Source organism: Nyctibius grandis, chromosome 9, assembly GCF_013368605.1.
Source record: "Nyctibius grandis isolate bNycGra1 chromosome 9, bNycGra1.pri, whole genome shotgun sequence".
Lineage (NCBI taxonomy): Eukaryota > Metazoa > Chordata > Aves > Nyctibiiformes > Nyctibiidae > Nyctibius > Nyctibius grandis.
Genome location: NC_090666.1, coordinates 31,266,382 through 31,284,477, shown reverse-complemented (window position 1 = coordinate 31,284,477; position 18,096 = coordinate 31,266,382). Strand labels below are relative to the sequence as shown.

At 41.0% G+C, this 18,096-nt stretch overlaps 1 protein-coding gene across 1 annotated transcript in view; it reads right to left on the bottom strand.

Moving 5' to 3' along the window:
* Nucleotides 1–1,389: 1,389 nt before the first annotated feature.
* The window catches only part of SLC49A4 (solute carrier family 49 member 4), a 72,772-nt gene continuing 56,065 nt past the window's right edge, over nucleotides 1,390–18,096 (bottom strand). The window contains exons 8-9 of the mRNA XM_068407937.1: nucleotides 11,509–11,691; nucleotides 1,390–8,182 (exon numbers count right to left, since the gene is read on the bottom strand). Coding sequence (XP_068264038.1) covers nucleotides 8,067–8,182; nucleotides 11,509–11,691 — 299 coding nt within the window. The 3' untranslated portion in view covers nucleotides 1,390–8,066. The remainder of the gene's footprint in view (nucleotides 8,183–11,508; nucleotides 11,692–18,096) is intronic.

The window sequence follows — 18,096 nt, the reverse complement described above, 5'->3', positions numbered from 1 at the left end:
AGGCTAATGCCAAATGGTTCCTGAGAGAACTCGCTGGCTGCAGCCCAAACTGTCCTCCTGGAGCAGGTAAAGCACCGTGGCCGCTCAGCCCTTGTGACACCCGGCAGGAGAGCACAGGCAGACCCACCCACGTTTGGGTGCTGCTGCTGCTCTTCCCCTACATCAGCATCCCCCAGCGCTGGTCTGCAGCCCAGAGATGCCAAAACAACCCTACCCGGCATTTGCAAGTGGCCCTGACTTTTTCCCCAGCTTCTGCTGGTCCCGTGGCCATTAGACACGAGATATCTGTGTGCAGCTCCCCCATATCTGGGCACATCTGGGCAGAACACCGAGGGCCTGCACCCAGCCCAGCTGCTCCCACAGGTCCCATCTGCCCACGTGCAACTCCAGCGTGGTCGGAGGGGAAGCCACCAGCGAGCACCCAGCAAGGATGTGCCAATCGGGAAAGAGAGAATAAATGTTATTTACATGCCAGGGAGATGGCAGATTTCAATAACAGGAAAGATAAAACAGAAACAAGGTTAAAAAAAATCTCTTTGAGAAAAGATGAGCATAAAGGGTTCACCAACACAAAAAACTACGGCAGGTATCTGAGATGGACCAGAGATCTGAGATGGGGGATGGATCAGCTCTCATACCCCCAAGGACAGAGATTTCCATAACACTGAAAAGATAAATACAACCGGGAACTGTATCGTTAGAGGAGCCTTAAGCTCCCATATATAGCCTGGAAAGAGATTGCTGCTAAGAATAGTGGGGCCCAGATATTCCATGATACGAGAGTTGACAGATTTCTTCCCAGCACTACTAGGATGCAAGGCTATTTTTAACTTACCCTGGTAAGTAGTCAGGGCGTTACTGAAGAGCTGGTCCTAGAAAATAAACACGGATCAAGAGATCCCGGGTTGGGCCCGTTTCAATTATAAGTCAGAATAAACACAAGGAAGGTTATTACGAAGGGTCTCCTTTCCAACGGCACCAACAGAGATGTAACAATAGGAACCAGCAAAATCCACCCGCTTGCAGCACCCCGAGCCGTGACCCCAGATGAGTGGGATATGGAGTCAGGACGGTGTCGTGGGGCACGGGGGCTGCCACTGCCACCAGCGCCTTCCCCTCCCCCGGTCCCCGCTTGCCGGGGGCCCCTCTGCCCCAGTCACCCTCGGTCTGCAGGGACCCTCGGTCCAACAGCAGTGCCAGACCCCCACCCTAAAACCCCACTGAAAGCGATGGCAATTTTTCTGTTGGCTGAGTTGGACTTTGGGTGAGGCTACATTCATTTAGACCCCATTTCGTAGTAGTATCTGCAGTGTTTGTCAGCAATAGTACAGCAGAAATAAACTATTCCCCCGTATTTTTCTGGAATTAATGAACAGTGATGGCAGCACATCTGAGTAACCTCTTTAATGTGCAACAACCAGTACGTAAAGTAACACGCACTTCATGGTCAGATTCCAGTTTTAAAAAGAAATGACACAGTGGATGTGTTACATTGACAAGTATAATAGTGGTTTCAACATTATTTTCTTAAAAATGAAGATACATCACATCAGAATATTGCATACAAAAAAGTAGAATTTGCCCTAAAATAAAATTCTATCAAATAATTTAAAAAATTACAAAAGTAAATGCATACAAACTCCAGTAAAACTGAACAGTCTTTCAGGTCAAGGATAGTTCACAAAGATGCCCTCCAACACGTAAAACCCTCTTCTTCCTCCGTATGTTCATACAGTTCAAAAAACCCCAGCCGTAGGTGTGCCACATGATTAAAAGCTGTTTTTTCCACCTTATCAAGTACTTGTTTCTAAAATGCACAGTGGAAGACATTAAACTTAGTAGAGAAAAAGGAGATTTTAACCTAGTAAATACCATAGAGACAGAGAAAATATATCTGGAAAATACACTGTTGTCCTGGTGGGGAGCAGCGTGGGGTCACCCTAGGATCCCAAAGCACTTCCCAGCCCCCACCACAGCACGCCCCTGCGTGGGGAGGTACCTGGGGTGTCCCCCTCCCCTCTTACAGGTGGGGAGAACGAGGGACCCCATGCACGAGCACCCCTTCCCCAAGCCCCCGAGCAGCTCTGTAACAGATCAAGGGCAGCGCCCAGGCCCTCGCTGCCCATCCCAGCATCACACAAACCTGCACATCCCCTCTGCGAAGGAAAACATGACGTTTGGGGCTTTTCTGGCTTTTACAAACAGACAAAGGTTGGAGAAATGGCCTGAGCCTAAAGGGAAAAGCTCCCCATAAAGAAAAAAAAGGATTTGCTCATGGTATTTTCCTCATGTAGGGAAACAAAGCGAGCGCAACGAATCTGTCCAGATCTAACAAGCAGAGAAATCGCATGGGGGAAGCTAGAGGGGAGAGAGACCGTGGAAGGAAAAGCTGTTACTGCAGAGACCGAGTCCCACCTGCCTTCTCTCAGCACCTTGGAAAACCAGTGCCTCTACGCCATGTGCCAAGCCACAGCTGTTTCTGTGGCACAAACAGCGGCACAAAGATAAAACAAAGGTCAGAACCTCATCCTTGAGGAAGTAAAAAATGAGATCCTGCTAAAATTGGGCCATAGAGACATCCCTCCTGCACAAATAACCCAAGCGCCCACTGGCATCGCACCTTCTGGGCACCCTGGCTGCAGCGCTCCCCCTCCCCTCCGCCCTGATCGCCGCCCCCGGCCTGGGCCTGGAGCTCCCTGCAGCACTGCTGGGGTTCAGCAGCAGCAGGACAAGGGCTGGGGCTGTGGGAGCGGGTCCACGCTCCGGGAGGGCACCAATCACTCCAAGCACTTTGCAATCCCAAGTAAAAGGCAGGAGCCAGCACATCTGTGCAAATATTTGCTTTTGCTTGTCAAAACTTTGGACCAAGTTACATTTCTTCCTCTATTTATTAGTTTCATCTGTCTTGAAACACAAACTGCAAAAACCATAAACAGATTGACATCATCTTCTGACTTTCCCAGGGCTGCTGCCTGGAATGATGCTCCTGGAGGAAGCAAGGCAGATATTCCTGTGCCACCTACAACCCACCTCGCAGCAGTAACGGCTGCGGGGAAACGAGTGAAGCCTGTGTCGATACTCGTGATCTCTCTCACCCAAAGCAGTAAGCCTGGAGGCCATCTCTCCATCGGATGGGAGCCAGCAACCACGACGAGGCTTTTCCCCCCTACACATGCTCCCTTCCTCCTCCCAGCCCCGATGCTGGGACCCACATCCCAGACCCACGGAAGCTGATGAAGTTCTCATTCATTTTGCTGGGGTCAGCATTTACCCTCGTGCAACCGTGGATCCCTGAGCACCGCTGCCTCCTCGCACACACCACATCCCTGCTCCCCAAGCCTGGCGCTTCAACACGCTGAGAACGGTGGCACCAACATCAAATACCAAATCGATACCGAACTGTAACATATGTTTTCATACAAGCATAGCAGTTGTCTTGCCAAATGATTACAATGATCCAAACTTAGTCTAACAGAAAACCCCAAAAAACCTAATGAAACATAAAAAAGCCTTCGTCATCAATAATTATTAGTATTTGCAAGTGACCCAATAGAAGAAATGAAGATGAAAAATTAAAACCCTGCTGTCATAGCATTGTAGGACAGTTATCTCCACTGTGCAAACTGTGTAATTCCCATTCATATTTCAGCCAATCCTCACAATTAAATAGTGCTTCCCATCCTAGTAACAGCCAATATATGCATATCAATCAGTTCAGCTTGTTTACATTACAGTGCAAGACTACGCGTCACTTGCTAAGTTTACTGTATTGCAAGCCAGGCATTAACATCCCTGTCATCACAAAACTTCAGATTTCATACAGATTTCATGAACCCAACGCAATATTTCAGTGTTGAAATATCCTCCGGAAACTCCCCCTCCCCTTACTGAATCCATCAGCCTGGCAATCCCTGGAGTTACTGGTGCAAACATGGATGCAGACTGGGCTTTTCGAACCCTCTCCAAGATTAAAGACGACCCATTCCCATTTATTTCAGCTCTGTCAGATGGTTGAGAATAACTCCGTGATGCTGTGAACCTGAACACCTAACATGCACAGTGCCTAGCAGCTTGGCCTCTACACGTGTGGGAGCTAAAATTCTAAGTTTCAGGCAAATTATAGTCTGCTCATAACAGATTATCTGCTCACAACAGACTATCTGCTCACATACGTGCAAAATCCTTTGGGTCTCCACTTTCTTCCAGCTTGCATGATTTTCTAAAAACCCCAATATTTTTATGCATATTAAGTAGATGGTTGGCCAACCCATCCCTCTAAACTGGCTTGGGAGCGCAGAAGCTCTTCTCCATATCTCCTGCATGGAGTCCAGCTCAGGGGAGCAGGCAGCCACATGGGAAGGCAAAGGAATCAAAAGGGAATTAATGCAGTGAAGAGAGACAGTAAACAGTGCTGTAAGTGGAGCCTACGTATACTAACGCTGAGCTTCCTCGTCAGCAGCATGAAAGCTAGCACAGCTCCACAGCGTGCAAGAAGAAAGCCTTCCGAACCAGGCAGAAGCCTGAGGAGCAGCCCATACATAAAATGAAGAACTATTAAAGAGAGAGCCATCACTACAGAGCATCCTTCCTCGCATTTTCAATATAAAACAGCACAATTATTTGTATTTTAGGGGGCTCTGCACTTCTGGGAAAAAAAAAAATGTTCTCCAGGGCCATGAACTTATGGGCCATAAAAAGAAGGAAATATAACTTCCTAGGGCACCTTGCTCTGCTTGCAAGTCAAAGGCCAAGCAGCAGCCAACGTCAGCTACTCTGTGGCAGTGCAAGGTAATGCCTCATTTAGATACAAAACCCCGTTGTTGCTGACTCAGAAGTTAGAGAGACACTTAGAACTTTAATAATAGAGAAATATTGACTGTTTTGAGCCTGTTTGCACTACTGCTAATTGTATCAGCATTGCTTAGAGCTCTCCCTGCGGTCTCAAACTCCAATAAAGTACAGTTATCCTGACAGCTCGGACCCTCGGTAAATCCAAAGGTGGACCTAGCGATACCCCACATCCAAAAAATATTCCCACAGGTTCAGTTGGGTTGCTGCCACGAAATGGACCGCTCCTCCAGAGAAGGATGCTGCTGCTGGGCACAGAGGATAAAATATTTTGCAGAGGTCTCAGCAAGCACATTTGCAACGCCCGCCTCCATCCCGAGCCAGACTTGCTCATCTAATAAAATCCTAAAGCCTGAACATGGTGTGTGTGGAACGCAGCAGCCTCCTGCACAACTTCGAGTAATTTGGGAGCCATCCTTTGGTTTTCACTCAGGCAGGTTTCCATCAGACTTGCTGGGAACTCTGGTTGAGCCCCAACTGCAGAACGGTGCCTGCAACCCCAGCGCAGGTGTCCAGCAGAGCCCCACCGTGCCCCTCCGCTTGGGGTAACATCTCTATTTTGGTGCAGAGGCATCGAGGGCTGTAATTAAGACCACACACTACAGTGCCCAAGACAGACACAGAAACTTCTACCAAAGCATCAAAGTTCAGGAGAGCAGTGAGCAATTCACACTGACTCAGAAAAACAATCAATGGGGTTTAAAACAAGATGTTCACTCTTCTCCCCTGACTGTAGGGAGAGTCTGCAGCTGGCAGCAAGGACAAATATTTCAAATTGTTCGATGCTTTCTGGAACAGCAGCAGAATAGGTTATAGTCTGAATACTGCCTGAACTGCCTCTCCGTCTTAAAATAGTCAGGACGGTGGAAAGATTAGAAATCTCTGTCACTCGGGACAGTGCCTGAACTGTGCAATTTTAATCTTAATATAGCTACAGTAAATTGCAGAAACAGAGCTCTGAAGGGCCATCTGAGCTTGCAATTCTGCCATGACAATGCAACGCCAATCAGATTCTTGGCAAGCGATCCTTGGTTTCAGAAGACAATAGGTAGCAGCAGCTACTGGATACTGAAACTATTCCAGACACTAAAACATAGTAAAAAGAAGTTGGACAGTTAATACCATTCATCTGAAAAACGGTAGGAGGATGATGTCAGCGGTTCCACATGCACTGGTTAGATTGATTTAGTTATCCCAGTGTAGGTTAGCTCCATCATCTCCAAAGAGCCTGCTTCAATACAGAAAAGATCATTTAGTAGCTGATATAGGCAATGAGCTAAGTCAATTTTCTGTTACTACAGTAAATATACCCATTGCTCTGAAAACATAAAAGCAAGGAACAGCTTCTTTCATCGTCCTGCACAGATACACTCCCGAGCCGAAGGTATTAGTGGCATATTCCCTCTGCCAAAGGAGAGCAGACAGAATGAACGGATCCATGGCTGAAAGGCAGCGCTCAGTTCAGGGTTTATTCAGGGTTTACAGTGTCGGTGTCACCCCAGGGTGGCAGAGAAGAGCCCTGCACAGGAGCAAAGGGCCTTTGGTTCAGACTTCTACGGACGCAGGACCCTGCACACCAGCCTCCTCCAACACCTGCACGCACCCCCCGCGATAAAATTGCTACGGTGGGAAATCATTCACCCCCTGAAAAAAAATCATGTCGCAGACAGCCTACGTCTGTGTTTCCATTCACAGCAGTGACGGATTTAGTCACAAACAGTGGCACACCACCACCCAGAGACACGATCACTTAAAATAAACCTATGTAAACACATACCCTTATATAACTTATATATAATATATATATATATAAGTTTTATTTGTGTATACATAGATATAAATATGCACGCGCACACACACACACAAACACACACCCCTAAAAGCACAGAACACACACGTGGAAATACTGTAAATGATGTTGAACTGAAATCTAAGAATATAATTAAGAAATCATTAGCAGGTTTAAAATCGAGTTAAAAAACTATTCAAAGTGTCTTTAATATTTATGTTCAAGTCAGGGCCAGAATGACCACAGATTAGTACTGATAAAAAGAGCTGGCATTATATTTCTCATATTATGCCAAAACTCATGAGTTATTTCTCACTGTGAAACTCATTGTCATTTTGCCATCAGGGCACCTCATTAACTAGAAAGATTTTATTTTAGGAAACAGTGATTTTAAAGACTTGGGTTAACAAGCAACGTTATTTAGGCACCCTCAATGGTAAACTAATCCTAAAAATCACACACACGTTAGAGTGTCAGAAGAGAACTAGTGGGACTCGGACATCCACACCCACAGTATTCAGTGGCATGAACAGGTCTTCACAGTAAAAAAGGCAGTACTGGAGACAGGGGATGAAAAGGGGACACAGTGGTGGCCTTTAAAACAGCAACATTTACCAAGAGTGACCCTCCAGTAAACTTCTGAGATACCACAGGTGCTCTGTATTCAGGAGATACAGAACCATGGTGGTATTTCAGAGGCGACTGCGGGTGGAAGTTGGGTTTCAGTGGCAGCTAAAGCTATCGTTTACCTGTGCTCCAGGGTGATAACAAACACCTCTAACAACACTGCAAGGGTTGTTTGGTATAACTAGTATGGCTAAAAACCCTGGTACCAATGCCTTATATCAGAAATCACTTTATTAGAATGTAAATGTAGTGTACAAGCACCAAATCGTTTTAGCTTAACTGTTTAATTGACATTCATTATATAAATCACTAGCGATTTTAAAAGAGAGATCTTTAAAAAAAAAGATTTTTTTTTCCTTTTTTCTTTTTTTTTTCTTTTCTTTTTGTTAAGATTATTCACTATTTCTATTCTGATAGAAGACTCCGAAGATTACTGGTACCCCGGTGCGTATAACCGTGAGTCAGCACACGCACACACACACGCACACATAACTGTACACCTCACCGCTACATCAACAGCCTTTTAAACAGAGAGCCCCAGCTCTGGCACCGGGACCTGTACATCAGATATATCCTCTTTGTGCATTTCGGCATCATTATCACCACTGAAGTTCCACATTCATCGCAAATCAAGGTGGTCTTGAACATAAGAACAGCCTGTCCCTCACCCTCTCTAATACAGTCACAATAAAGTCTTGTAATTTCTTTGTTTTTTTGCTGTTCAGCCGTGCAAATCCAGGCAGATGTGCAGACTGCAAAGCTGACTTCCAGTCTCTTCCAACCCCTGACCAGTCCGGCGTTATCACACAGAGACGACGACATCGAGATAGAGTCTGTCGTAGGACTCGCGGAAGCAGAGGATGAGGAGCAGGCTGAGCAGGCATGATCCTGGCAGGCACCAGTTGAACCAGGAGAACTCTGTAAAGCAGAAAACAGACCCAACCTCAGAGTTATCAAACATGTTCTGTGTTTAAAGAGACCAAAACTTTGATTGATGGCGGGTCTGAAGGAAATTGCTGTGTTCTGAACCAAAATCCTGACAGCTCTTGATCGATAGATGGTTAACATGGTCTATGAGATCTCTCCACAGATGCTTTATGTATATACAAAGTTTTTTATATATATATATATAAAAATATATATATATAACCAATGCCTCCAGCTAATGTGAATCCTCCTTATTCAACCTGTCAATGGAGAAAACGTAAGGGGGGGAAAAAAAAAAAGATCTATCATTGCTAATAGAGGATAAACCACTTCTGAAGACTCTACTCATTAGTTCTTTGACTTCTATGGATTGAAAACTAAAACAAATTAGAAGCGTAAGAAGTAGGATTTGATTTTCAGTCAAACCCGCTACATGGTTTGAGGAGGGAAAACCAATTCCTCAGAAGAAACTTGCGAGTAGTACAATCAATCCAATTTAAAACTAGCTGCACAAATGGCTCCTCAGAAGCCTCTGTTTAGCTGTTAGACATAATGTACTGCTCTTAAAAGCCTGTGTTCCACATTCAAGAAATCCTATCGTCTGATATTTGACTATTAATTAGCAGTCTTGTTCAATTTTTTTTTTTTAACAAGTGCACCACAATTTCCTTTTTTGTACATCTGTCAATTTACTGAAGAAACATTAATTTTACCGGAGATGGTATTTTCTTTCTTTTTTTTTGTTTCCTTTATTAGCATTATTTATTTATTTTTACAGAATCTAAACACTCCCTCAAGGTCTGAGTTAATCAAAATCAAGACTTCAGCGCTGTTACTTTCTGAAATCTGTAATTTATACTGCTAAAAAAAAGCACAATTTATATTACACAATGCAAAGGACAAAAGCCTAAAAAATCAACATTCCAAAACCAGTAACCTTCAACACACCCTCCCTCATCCACCAAAAACCCCTTACAGATTTGTTTAGAGGGTTTAGGTTTTAATAAGTAATCTTATTAAAACCTTAGTAAAATTTTCCTAGGCTTGGAGAAGACCACGTTATGTGATGCCAGAAGTCAATAGGTAAACGCTTTTCTATTATTTTCTTTATAAAACACTACTCTTGCTTAATTGGATTAAACAGACTTTATCCCCAACATCCTAAAAGACCAAATTTAACTTGTGAATCCTTCATGTGTTTTGTAATCCCGAATTTGTGATGCACGCTAACACATCAATCACGGGAAGCTAAAGGTCGATTTGCTTTTGTTTTTCCCTTGGAAGTCCCTGCAGAAAAGGTGAAGGAAACCACAACCAGAGGCTGCGGCTTTGGGTCTCAGGGCACAGCGCTAGCTCAGCTAGGCTGAGTTTTAGAAAGGTTTACATCTCCACTGTGTGAGCTGGACCAAAATCTTCAATGCACTGGGAAGTTTCCAGGGCTTGGCTCTTTCACAGCCTTTGCAATATCAGAGTACGAGGGGAAAAAGAGCGAAACCTGAATTAAAACTACTGAAAGATTATTTGGCCTAAAAAGCAAGACTGAGGGAACAAGATGAATTTGACTGAGTTCTGGTTTATCTGTAAGCTTCTTAAATGCCATTAGAGCATGTATTTGAATCAAATGAAAGACAAATGTTTAAGATCGTTATCTACCACCTAAAGGATTTTTTATCAAAGGAGCAAATAGGACCCACTGGCATTGACCCCCCTCCCAGTGACCACATGCGCTCTTGTACTTTGGATCATTTGTAAAACTGCATCACAGAGAATGGATTGTCCTAAGCACAAATTACTTTTTAATTTTTTTTTTTCCTTTGAAAAAATAGGGAAAATATTCCAAGTGTATGGATATACTAATTTCAGGTTTATACTTACCTACATTTACTGATACCCGCTAGGGAAAGAAATACTAGAGACAAAAAATGGCCCCAAATATCCTATTTATGAGGGAACGAGTTCACTTTATCATAATTCTTCAGTCAGAAGTGAGACACTGTATCCCCTTCCTCAATTATTAATAATTCTGAACACTGGATTGTTACTCTGAAAAATGTTGAAAAAATTCTCAGAATATTCTGTGTAATCTTTTCAGCTCAGGTGTACATGTTGGAAATAACAGTATATGTGAACAGAGTTCACACCAATTAGTATTAATCATAAAAGCATTCTTTAAAATGTTAAGACTAAATATCACGGCACCTGAGGCTAGCAGGGACAGAATTCAGATTTTACAATGATGCAGTTCAATGTCAGTATCCAAAAAAAAAAAAAAAATTTCATTTCTCTCAGTTTGTGTTCACAGACCACAATTAGGAACAGAGCTGTCAACCTGCTTGCAATTCCCTGGCAGAAAGACACACAAACCACACTCAAAATTTGCCCCAGGCTGTAACCTTCATAATTTCAAGCACAATTCAATCTGAAATTTGTCACTCTCCTCTTGGTTATAAGACACACCATCTTAAGAAGTACATGCACTCATGATAATATACAAAAGTATGCAATTTCTAATGCTTTCAAAGCAAAATACTGCTTTACAGATTTTGCATCATGAAGCAAACATTTACCACAACAACAAAATGCAAACCAAAAATCTGCATCTTTGAAAACCATTAATAAAGACGACTTCCCTTTGAAAGCAAGATGGTTCTTATTTTACAGCTTAGAGTAATAACATATATTACAGTCTACTAAATAGCAAGTTGAAAGTTACGATTACAAGTTATGAGGAATCAAATAACACTCGAGAAATGAGAAAGTCTGAAGAAGTTGATGAAAATACCAAGCAAAACACTTCTGTGCCTGACTGGGGCACTGGATTATCTAAAGGAGTGAATATTTCATCTTTGAGCAGTGGTCAAGAGATGCTCACTCCCCTGCAATGGTACATCCAACCCAGGGAACGGAGCTGACCACAAACAGGGCATTTCTGCTCTGCCCCTCCTGGGCAATACAGTTATACCCCGAAGCATGAGATTGGATTAGCTTTATTGTGGTTTTGAACACCCACAGATACAAACTTTATCAATGGTAACATTATCCAGGCCTTTATAAAAATATGACGACTGTGTGTATCTTGATGGTTTGTGGCTACAGCAAATTCTAAGTGGAATAGGACTATATCCATCTTGCCCTAAAGCATTTCATTTTTATTAGCATGCATACAGAAAAGAACAATTAAAGTTCTTCTCCCTTGCTGCTACATAGGAGGATTCAAACATCTGATTATTAACAGGAATACATACAAATCCTCCCTTTACTGACAAGGGTATGCCTTCACAGAGAATTATGTTGTCAAAGTAGCTTATATTTCTTACCTGTATGGTAAAATGTGAGGAAAAACAAAAGCACTCCCATAAACACATTACTCAAAAAGGTGACAACTCCACAGGTAATTCCTTCTGGAACAGGGTAGACTGTCTCCACAAAGAGCTCAAAGAATATTGGTACGCTGCTGTTGAGGAATATACCCAACAAAATGCAGGATGTGTACAGTGTAGCTATAACAGAAACAAAAACAGTTATTAATTTCATGCTGGTATTTTTTCCCCCCTATTCAAGAGCTGTCAAGAATACTAATGCTTAAGTAACAGAAAAATGCATAAACTTATTTTTACCCTCTGTGTATCATAAAGCATATCACATCCCACTAGTTTTAGGCAGAATGCATGCATTGATTTGGAAAAAAAAATTAGAAATACTGATTTTTTTTTTTAAACAGAACCCAAGACGACACATTCAGTGATTTAGAATTCACTTGTAAGTAAAACAAACAGAAGAAAATTATGAATGCAAAGCATCACCTACAGTTTGATTTACCTCTGAAATGAACAGACACTACTGTCCTACATGCAATTAGGACAGGGAGCAATTAAAGCACCAAATTGGAAATGGACATGGATTAACCTTTTGACTTAGCTCCAGAGGTCAAAACTAATTTTGCTTCCATTTTACAAATAAATACTAATGATCTACCAGTTATCAAGACATTAGTATTCAGCACGGCCTGAGATGCAACATATTGAATCCCTTTTGGCTTCAAAAGGAAATGAAGGGCACCCAGAGCCTGGCAGGAATGGGACGTCTTTGATGATACAGATTATTTACCGCTGTACAACAATTTTTTTCTTGGAGAAATCAACAGTAGAATACAGACATTTCTTCAGTAGCCTCAAATGTTTAGTTCTACGATTTCTGACACTGCCAAATACTTGCTTACTTCTTAATAGAGATGCTTAATATGCCTATATTATCTATTCATTAACCTATTATATCTATTTCTGAAAAAAGAAAACTTCAAAAGAATTTAGTACCTGTTCAGAAATTTAAATAATTCTTTTCTAAGTACTGTCTTGGGAAGGGAAGATTTCCTGACCTGCAGCCTCGACAATCTGAAGTTATTGATCAAGTACAAGGAAATGATTAGAAGGCTTGGAAAAAAAAAAAAAGAAAAGTCTGGAATAATTTCCGAAGTTTCCACCAAAATGACAAGAAAACAAAGAAAAATTTTTCAGATACAAAGTTGTTACCAAGTCATAGGAAAATTATTTATAGCATCTTTTCACTGCAGTGTGGCACAAAATCCTTAGACAATCTTTTTCATAGAGATATATATGATTATATAAAATAGAAACTGCATTTTCAGTTTAATTTACATTCTTCTGTCTTGGCAAGGGGAGAACTGAAACAGCTCTGCTTCATGTTCTGTTAAGCATTGCTCAAGCTTTCAACTGAGAAACTGTTAGGAAGCAGGAAACTTCCAGCTTAAAAAAAAATACAAAAAAAAAAAAAAATCACTGTTTCTTAAAATATGAAGAATCACAGAAAAGAGAGAAAGGCATTAAGAAGCAGAGGGCTATCTATCAGATCCTCTGTTCGATGTGGTTTGCTTCCAAGGCACAAAGACATATTTCTTTCTCTACAGAGGATTTGCCTGGACAGGAAAAAGAGGACAGAAGTCCCAGCCAGAAAGATGATACAGATGGCACAACTTCAGGAGGGACAGCTGGCCCCCGCTTTTTTTTTTAATACACCAGAATGTTCTGAGTTGTTAAGAAAAAAAAAGAAAAAAAAAAAGAACAAATAAAACATAGCAACTTTTCCAACCCTCAAATTCTCTTATTATAAACTGCCGAATAAAAGTCAAAGAAATTGATGCAAGGTACGTTCAAGAGCTGTCAAAGAAGGAAAAAAAACAAACCAGTACTAGGATGCTCTTCTAGCTAAAACTGAAGAACCAATTCCCTAGTTACAAGATCCATAGATTTTTGCTGCAAGTCTTCATCAGTATTTAAAATTTCATGAACCTCTCTTTGAACTCCTGTTTACCTCAAACACCACTGCATATTGCTCTGTCTCTAACTGCTAGCAGGTATAGCCAGCAAATCCGAACATATTCAGCTGTTTGAAATTGTTGTGTTGGCTTGAGAAACCACTACGTAAATGAAATAGAAGAATCTCTTAAAGAGAAATGAACATCTGCCCCTCATTACACTCAACTGAAGATATCTATAAATAACTACTTGTAACTTCTCAAGAAAATTTTCTAAACTTTCCCCAAAGAAAAGAAGGTGGCAGCCAGCTGTAATTCTGTCTGTATCAGAAACTCAAACAGTGGGAATAGTCAGGAAGCTGCTGAAAGCCACAACGATCACCACCAAAAGTGGAGCCGCATACAGAGAGTGCCAGAGGCAATACCTCTGCAGGAAGAATGAAACCTCTTCCATAAACAGCAACAGCTGGGAAAGGGGAATCATGTGCCTCAGAACAGAGAGAATCTCTAGACATATAATTTCCAGAAACTTAGATTCACTTGAGGTGAAGGTAAAAATATGCATCTAAGATTAGCAGCCATCAAGACTTCAAATTTTAGTCAATATAGTAGGTGCAAAAACTTCCATAAAACAAACGGAAGTCTTCAAAATAAATCTGATAGTTTAAAAAATGCTAGTTGAATTACATCATTGCTCATCACTTACCAAAATCTATTAAGACGACTAGACCATAAGCCAGTAAGCACAATAACTCTTGTTAGAAACTATACCCTTACATTTCCTTGTCATGACAGCTTGCCTCCGTCATGCAAATACACCCACCAGCACACACCTCACACTTCCATACGACCATGAGCAAAGCATGGTAGTGTTACCTTTTGGTTTTCCCCAAAGTGTTACTTCCTCATGTGTACATGCCAAAAACTGCCAGCTGAATACCAATAACAACACCTCAGCTGAGGTCACAGGTAATGCACATGTATTATACTCTACGTATACACAGGTAATACCTACCCTACTTATATGTACACACATATTTGGAATTAATACGTGGAAATGTCAAGGCAAAAGGACAGGCAGAACATATTATCTAGTAGATGCCAATTTAAGATCTAAGATCAAATGGAAATGACAGTTTTTAACTGGTAAACCACAAAAAGTTCTGAAAGTGAAGAAGACGTACACATCTGAAAGCCTCCCTTAATGGGTACATATTGTAGTGATGGGAAAATATTTTTTATTTCATGTTTCTATAAATCACCCAGAGTCTGCCTGAGTGCTATACAAACAAGCTTATTCCATTAACTTGACAATTAAGTCACAAATGCAATTGGTCAACTAGACAGAAAGTCAAAGATAAGATATGCAGTTTCAGAAAAAAGTTATAGGGAGAAGTCAAATAAGAACTCAAAAGTGGTTTTTTTGCCTTTTGTTTCACACACTAAATAGCACACCTCATATTCCAGCTCAAGAGCAACAAGATACTGTAGCAGGGAGAATATCACCTATTAACGGAGACCATTTACTTTCCATTACAGCGACCTTGCATTGAATGAACACAATTACCATGATTTTATACTGTAGAAGAACAGCTGCTAAAGTTACAGCGACTGTTTTTTTCAATTAAGACAATCTTGATGACAGTCATTGGAAATAAATATAACAATATGAAACTGCTGGCAGAAAAAAAAAAAAGAGAGAGAGATGGTTTACCAAGAAGTCAACATTACCTCCTAAAGCCTAACAAGGACAAACAACTAGCTTGGATAAGCATACGCTAGGGAAGTGTGTTATGCTATTAGTATAAAAAAAAAAAAGATAACTTTTTCTTAGGAAAAGGAATTAACTGCCTATGAAGCTAAGCACAAAGTTGTGTGCCTGAAACAGTGGCAGCTGTGGACATCAATAAATAATGGAACTGGGCTGGGTTTCTTTAAACCACTTTGATTAATGTCACATTTTAAAGATGTTTGTGTGAATTAAGCAGCTATTTCATAGGCTGGCCACTGCAAAAAGAGCAGGAAAGGCAAAACACCCAAGCACAGCTGCTTGAGAGAATTGGCCCGGAGCTGCCACAGCAGGAGGCTCAGGCTAGGCTTCGTCATGTAATGTTCATGCTTGGGGTGTGAGGCAACCCATGCTATTCCCTCAGCGCTCATTCGCCTCCTGGCCAGGAAACAAGCAAGGAATGAAATGTGCCTTGATAATAGCACTAGGGATGTTACCAGTTAGATGAAGCAAGGTACCGACTGGGGACTGATGGTGATATAGCGGCTTAGCAGAAAAAGGAGAAGAAGTGGTAAGAAGGAAGGTTCCTTCCTGGCTTCTTATCCCCTGCAAGTCTTCAGCTACAGAATGGCAGCAAATACATACCCGTATCCCAGAAACAGAATTTCTTTTCTCTCAGCCACAAGCTGTGGCAAAAGCTTTATACCAATAAAAATTAATTAAAGAAAAAAAGAATTAGGAAAAAAAATAGGAATTCGAACAGGGAGGTGATTTAAATGATGGTGTGCACTTGGATAAGCTTGAAACACAGCAGAAGGAGTCTCGAATATCTCTGACATCCAAACAAGTTCCCAGAACTTCCCAGGATGTTCTGCAACATGTTTAGCAATTTTCTCTTTAAATTACATAATCACGAAATTTATAACTACAGAGCCCAATCCAAACCCAAACGAAACTAATGGAAGGACCTCCACTGATCAGCCCATTGGCACGTACATCTTGGCTGATTTTTAACAAAGAATATGAGGTATTACCATTTCTCTAAAAAATAAAAGTATTTAGCAGATAAATTTTCAAAAGAAATGCAGATACTCTAGAGCAGTATCAAGTGCAAGCAGGTGGTACAGTATCTTCTTCCAAAGTCCTTTGCCAGAAACTCGAACTCTGTACATTTTGTAACAGTTCTCTTCTCAGACAAACTGAGCCAGGACTCATACAAATTTCATATAGATAAACAGGAAAGTAAATAGAACTGAACATGTTCTCTTGGGTGCAGCATGCAATTTAAAGTGAAACATACAGAGATCCAGGGCATTTTGTTATTGCCCATTAAAATAGCATCCCAAATGCCAAAATGAAAGGATAACGCCTCATGTGGATGGATGCTTCGTTGACTTTAGTACTTTAGTATCTCCAAGAATGCTTTGAAGAATTCAAAGTTAGTTCCTATCAAACTTTCTAAAGTCCGTTAAAGTGGAATGAAACTTCGATATAATGTGATTCTTGCTACCGGCCATGGTAAGAACAGTCATGGAAGAAGTCCCCCTTAATTTTTCCATGAGAAATACGACCCTCTCAAGGTAAGACAGTAATTTTTACTGTAATTCTCTTACAGGAACAAAAACCACAATAGAATAAGAATGTCCCTGCAGTGCACATTTATAACATCAGTATGTTTCATTGCCTGGATTTCCATTCCAGCATGCGCTGATCAAATTCTTATCTCATGATATAGTTATGAAAGTAACCAAAAATCTGATCAAATTGGATTTGTTCTATATACTTCCCAAGAGAAAAGCAAGTGGAACTCACTTTGAAAGCAGAGCATTCACTTTGGAGAACTGAAAAGTGAAGACATTACTGAGTGATTCTCAAAAAAAAAAAAAAAAAGGGGGGGGGGGCTGAAAATCATACTATATTTGAGGCTTGCTATCGATGGATATTGACAGGGGCCAGATTTCTAGATATTCATTCCTGAAATGCTCCTCCCGAATTTCAAGCATTGTACACTATTTAACACTGGGTTTTTAAACTGTTTTTAAATAAAACCCTTAAATTAGTTCTTCTTCAAGCTCTCCTCTATCTGTGGATTTACAGAAGCCTTCAGGAAGATGAAGGTCATTATTCCCATCTCATGAGTGGGACAAGCACAACAGGAGGCGGGGGTAATGATTTGCCCACAGCCAGAAACAGGTTAATCCTGAAGCTGGAAAAAGAATCTGTTTCCATGTTTTCAAGGCACTGTTTTATCCTCTGGGTCCCCTCACCTTACACTTATCAAGCACGTCCGATTTATAGTAAAGTAGTTAAACCCAAAGAATAAAACAATCAGTATTAAATAATTACCATATCGTTTTCAATACTGTGCTTTGTAGATGAGGACAGGGAGACAGCTGTGTTTATAATGTTCAACCTGTTGAACCTGAAAATAACATGTAGACTGCTTAACCTAAATATAGTCATCAACTCTTGGAGTTGCCATCATATTCCAAGTATCTGCCATGCAGCACTAGAAAAGATTTTGTGAAGTAAAATTCTGCTGAATGTGCTCATAAATATTACAATTTTCTTCATATGCTATGCTGAAAACATTCAATCAGAGCTGCAAGCTACTAGCGTTGCATATAAATTTTTGGAAAATGCTAGTATTTGTATCCAGAGATACTACCAGCAATACAAAGTGCCAAGATTCTGAAACTGGCATTACAATACCTTACAGAATGATTTTGGGTCAGAGTATCCCATTGTACATAAATTCACATAATGAAGTTCTGTACAAAGCAAACTAACAATGGACTTGGCACAGAGAAACAGACCAGCAGCTGCACTGGGAATTCAATGGACAAAGCTATTTTAATGCTCAATGTGTACATAAAATTGTCTTTGAAACTTGCTGAAAAATAC